At 33.5% G+C, this 5,902-nt stretch overlaps 1 protein-coding gene across 2 annotated transcripts; it reads left to right on the top strand.

Annotated features, from left to right (window-relative positions):
* The first annotated feature begins 3,748 nt into the window (after nt 1-3,748).
* Nucleotides 3,749-4,450, top strand: LOC106294283 (uncharacterized protein At5g03900, chloroplastic-like). 2 transcript variants are annotated; one of them, XM_013729845.1, is made up of 3 exons: nt 3,749-4,005; nt 4,070-4,137; nt 4,373-4,450. In XM_013729845.1, the coding sequence occupies exons 1-3, from the start codon at nt 3,856-3,858 to the stop codon at nt 4,377-4,379; spliced, it is 225 nt and encodes a 74-aa protein (XP_013585299.1). In that variant the 5' UTR covers nt 3,749-3,855; the 3' UTR covers nt 4,380-4,450. The 2 variants fall into 2 exon arrangements, with proteins under 2 accessions (XP_013585299.1, XP_013585298.1); XM_013729844.1 differs by lacking the exon at nt 4,373-4,450 and having other exon boundaries at nt 4,070-4,366.
* Nucleotides 4,451-5,902: the final 1,452 nt, after the last annotated feature.

The raw sequence follows: 5,902 nt of genomic DNA, 5'->3' as shown, positions 1-5,902 counted from the left end.
CATCCGTGCAAGTCAACGAGGCAGATCTCTCGAGAAGGAGCGAGGAATTCTACGACGCGGCAATGCAGCATTAGTTTTCTTTTTTGTTATTGTATTTTAAAATTCAAAACTTATTTATATATTATATAATTTCATTTTGATTCGGCCAAAAAAAAATTTTCTATTCGATTTAATTTCAATTAAAATTTTATTAATAAATTAAATAAATATAATTTTTATTTTATTTTTATTTATAAATTCAGTAAATAGAAAACAAAGTAATTTCGTAGCTAATTCCCGATGTATTAACGAGGAAAATTAACGACAAAATCTCGAGGAACTATTAACGAGGATTTTACGTGGATTCGTTTTCGTATACTTTACGATTCTATTACGACGAATTACTTTCGTGTTATTTACGTTTTTATTACGACGAATATATTTAGAGGTTTTTGCGGGTCTTTTACGACGAATCCTTTTCGAGTTACTTACGAGGAAACACAACGACCGCATTACGTGGAAACCCCACGTGGTCTTTACGACGAAACCTTAATTCTTCTTTACGAGGAAAATATAACCTCGCTAATGAACGAGGAAATGGCGACGAATCTTCTCTTACGACAAACATATAACGACGAAACGCCTTTCATCGCCATTTCCTCGTAACCCTTCTTTTACGAGGAAATAACGAGGATTTTGGCCGTCGCTATACTTGTATTTTCTTGTAGTGATTTGATTTCATAATATATTTGAGTGGATTTGCATGGATTTCTTTGTTAAAAATACAAATGCTCAAATCTGAGGGAAAACCTCCGGATTTGTAAATACTAATCCGAGAGAATTTGAAAATTTGTATATTTTACTTGGATTTATAAATACTGTATAGATTTCTAAATCAATCAAAATATATAAACCAATAACACATCCTAAGAATATTTAGAATTTACTAGAGAAATTTGGATAAAATGAATAAATTAGTTAGGTGGAGACAGTGGCAGATCCAAGATTGATTTTGTCTGGTGTCAAAAACAAATAAAGATATCTTTTCTGCGTATTGAACTCGGGTTGTGTGGGGTCAAGCACCTTGTTTTACCAACTCAGCTACATGTTTTCTAACATTTTTCTATATAAAACAAATTTTTATCATGTTTTTGTGGTGTCAGGTGACCCACACCTCTTCAAGTGGGTCTGGGTCCGCCCCTGGGTGGAGCTTGCTACGATTAACACTTTAACCTTTGTGAAAAAGTATAGTTTTGTGTTAGGAAAGAAAATGACTTTCTTATTAAGAAACGTAGATCCCCCGCCGGTAATTGATAAATTTGACCTTGAAAACCATATTATATCGACCCACGAGTCCGTGTTTTTTTTTTTCTGTTAGAATGACCACAAAAAGCAAACTAAATTAACGGCGGCTTTTTAATAGGTTAATCAGAAACGATCATGTTCCAAGGTTTGGAGCCAATGAAGACACATTGGTTGGACTGTAACCGTAGAAACTTTATTGTAGAATTTAGAATTTAGACCGTAAGATTTTTTGATTTAGCTATAAGTGATGTAGCTTTAATATATTTCATACAACCAAAAAGATGGAGTTTTAGAAAATAAAGCTTTTATAGCCATTTTATTTATTTTTTGGCTTTAGCTTTAAAAAACAAAATAAAGTATAATTGGTGATTTAAAGGATGTAGATTAATATTAAAGCTAAAGTCAGGTCTTACAGCCCAATCAATCACTCATATTATTCATTTTTTTCTTAAATATTGTTGTAGGATTCGTATTTTTCTTATTTAAACTCAAAAAAATCAATTTCTAAAACTCTACTTTATTAATTCTCGAAAGTTATTTTCAACCCCATAAATCCAATAAATAAAACAAATTAAAAATATAGTTAAAATCATAAAATCAAAAACCTAAAAAGAGAATCCACTGATCCGATAAAAATCACTCAAGCTCATCATTCTCAAATGATGATTAATATGAAAGTCACTCAGTAAGATATGTGATAATATACACGTAAACCACTAATTTAGATATATAATTGTCATTATGGAAGTTTAACTCTAACATGGACCAATAACATGTCTACTGCACCACACGAAACAGTTATTGTGCTGGTATTACATAAGTAGTCCATACATCCAACGCTCTCCTTATACGGATATACAATATAACATAATATGCGTCAACAACATTAGTCCGTTTTTGTACCCCCGCAATCATCCACTATGCATCGATATGCGGACGTCTCTGCACCTTGCAATCATCACTCTTCCTCGATATGTAAACCTCTTTGCACCCCCACAACCACCATCCGACGTCTCTAGTCCCGCAATCACCACATAGTCCATACTTTTATAACCATATATATATATATATCACTTAACATCAAACAATCCAACCAAGAGTGATATCCTTTAGACATCTAATTTCACTTTACAATGAATATACTAACTACATCGTAACACTCAGACAGACTTGATTCATACATATGAAACATGTTTTGAAACTAAACTATTCATATAAATAGTTCTACACTAGTCCATGATATTACAAAATAGCCCTCACCTTATCAATGTGGAAAAATGGTGTCCACGAACTCCAACTTCTCAAACGAACTCAAAATCTGAAACCAAAGCAAAAAAAATAGAGTGATAACAGCCTTCGAACGGTTAAAGACGGATAACATATGGTCTGGTCAACGTCAATCGGTCTGGTCAATGGTCAACCCTGTTAACTCTGACCCAAACCGCTTAACCCTTAACCATATTGAAATTGAATTGGACAAACCGGTTTCCCTAACCGAAATTCGATTTCAGTTAGACCAAATTGGTTAACCTAAACAAGAATCAATTCCAATAACAAACCGGTTTAACCCTAACCAAACCAATTCAGTTATACCAGAAATCAATTCTAATAATCGATTGGTTTAACCTAACCAAACCACAATCAGGTCAAACCAACGGTTGTCTCGGCGGAGTTGTCGAGTCGCCGACTAGTAACCATTGGCGAGAGGGCAGCGACGACTTATCAGAAAATCTACAGTGACGACGTAAAACAACCTATGATGGTGGCGCGTGAGATACACACTTGAAGCGTGCAGTAGATGGCAACAGCGCGTGAAGTGTGCAGTGGATGGTGACGGCACTTGAGCTACACGTCCAGAACTGTGAAGGGGCACAATGGTGTGTGATTGCGCATCGTGGTGGCTCTCCGGCTTAGCTTCCTGCATCTTGATGAAATGAACGTGGTGGTGGCCTTCATTTCACGAAAAAAACACATAATACATCTTCTAGTTATGTTTTGCTTTTATCTAAAACGTTATTTTGCTTGTTATTTATTTTTTGTAAACCAGAATAACTTCGATCATCTAGACTTTGTACTTTTCAAAATTAAAAAATTGAAAAGAGAAAAATCAATCTGAAAGGTGTTTTCCGGCATTACCTTCGACGACTAATGGCGGCTGGGTGACGGATCCACTCTCAGTCGACGGTGGATACAGTTGATGATTCAGTTGCTGTAGAGTTTCAACATACTGTGTTTTTGTAAAAAAAAAATTAGGGAGTATTTACACTGTATATACACCAATAACATTATAATTTGCATATTTTGAAATTTTCACGGTTGAGTTTTCATAATGGTATTGCTACCCTTATAATGACCTAAACGAGACCTATTAGCACATTTGGTTTTTCATACCAATTGTCTTTATAATTTCTCATTTTATTCATTTTAAAATTATTTTATTCTCTCTCCAACAAAAAAACAGAACATCGTGTTATCGCCCCCAAGAAATGCCACATATTATGTCACCAATTCTTTAGTACAATATTAATCTAAAAAGAGTTGAAATTTTGAAATCCTGTTTTTTCTGTAAAGATGCTGCGTATTGTGTGTGCAAAGACGGGAACGAGCAAGTGTGGTCAGAGAGTAATCGTCGGAGACGTGGCTAGCAGAGCTGGTATGAAAGTTACTGAAGCTCAGAAAGCGCTTCAAGCTCTTGCTGCTGATACAAATGGGTTTCTTGAGGTATTCCCTTGGTTTGATTGCATGCTCACCGATAAAGTATTGATCTTGAGGTATTCCCTTGCAGGGTATTGTTTTGATCTCTGTAAGAGCAAGAAGACCAAAGACGATGTCTACCTCAAGCTCACCATCAAGGTCCAAACTTTAGCAACGATCTTCTTCTATTGAAGTTGTTCTTATTTGGGTGCATCTTAATGTAATAATTTTCAAATTTATAACCATTTTCTTTGTAGATCTCTGGATTTGGAACAGTCTTGTGGCTTATTTTGATAGATTGTCAGATATAGTGAGCAATAGTTTTTGTGTGTTTATCTGTAATTATGATGAATGTACCAACTCTTAAGTGGTAGTAACGTTTGTGCTATTGCAGGTGGTAAATAAGCTAGCATATGCAACAACAAACCGATCCATGTTCGTTAGGGGTTCTCTGTTTTTATTAGCAAGATTCAGTTTTTATGATATGTACATCTTTTCTAGGCTTTACTTCTACAGATTTTATTTTCGTGGAAACTTTGACTTTACTACATTTGGTGGGTTGGCAAAATACAGAAGATTCTTGCAGAGTTCATTGTATTAGCTTATTAAATGTCTCAGCTTTTTAGCTACTTTTCTTCCTCAATTTTTATATGTCCGGAAAAGTAAGGCTAGTGTTTGATGTGTACAAGATCCATGGTTGTGGGATTGAGATAAACTGACCATTGCTGATTCTGTTTATCTTCAAATTCCGGCACATGAATATAGTATTTGTTCAAGAGCTTGTCAATGGAGCATTATGAGGTTCTTGAGCAGATTGGGAAAGGTTTATTTGGCTCATGCTCTTCTTGTGAGGTATAAGCGTGAGAAGAAACTTTAAGAATTGTGATCACTTTAGTGGTACTGGACATAACTTTTAGTTAAATTCAATATTTTCATGTGATGTTAACGTTTGCAATTACTTCTTTGTTATGTTTTTCTCTCTTTAGAAACAAGACCTTCAGTGTCATTACTTTATGGATTTTTCACGCAATCCACTTTTGTATGTTTAAAGTTTTAATGATAAAATTTTGTGAGATAACAAGCTTTAATTTTCTTTAACATTTTTTAATGATGTAATTTTGTGAAATAACCGGTTAACAGATCATACTTGTCGTTTTTGTTATAGTTAGCCGGTTACGAAAACAAACACATGCAATATTATATTCAAGTTCAATATTGGTAAAACAAAAGTAACTTGCAATGAGTTGTCCTAAACCAACTAACAATAGACATAAAACCATACAAATAATATAGAATTTCTTAATAGAGAATCATATATTACCAACGCAATGTAATTATTCAGCTATATTTTCATTATATGCACTCACACTTTTATTATCCAGCTACCATACACTTTATATACATCAGTTAGTCACTAGTTCAGTTATACATAACTATACTTTAAGTAATATCCATTTATCAATTAACATAACCATCAACCAATCTAATAGCCGATAATTGTAAATCTAAATATCAGCTAACATGTAAAGTACGTAGATAAGTCGTTATAACCATGCTAATTTACGGAGGATCTAAAAAAGTCACATTACAACCATCTGTAATTTGCAAGATCGACAATATTCATGAGATATATTTCACCTTCTTCTTATGACAACAAAATTGTTAGTAAGCTAACATTGCTTAAAATAAAAACACGGAAGATAAATACATAAAAATATAAGAGTTATTCTTGGGTTCACCAGCCAATAGGATTTCATTATTTCAAATTCGATATCTTTTAAAAAAGGAAACAAAATATTATCAAGTTATATTATGTTTTTAAAATAAAAAAAGTGAAAAAATAGCAGCTACAGAAAAAAAGAATTAAAAAAAATCGTTTTAACGTCGTCAGCAAAACACTAAACCCTAAATCCTAATCCCTAAA

The sequence above is a fragment of the Brassica oleracea genome, chromosome C5 (genome assembly GCF_000695525.1).
Source record: "Brassica oleracea var. oleracea cultivar TO1000 chromosome C5, BOL, whole genome shotgun sequence".
Classification (NCBI taxonomy): Eukaryota; Viridiplantae; Streptophyta; class Magnoliopsida; order Brassicales; family Brassicaceae; genus Brassica; species Brassica oleracea.
This window is presented reverse-complemented; position numbering and strand designations above follow the sequence as displayed.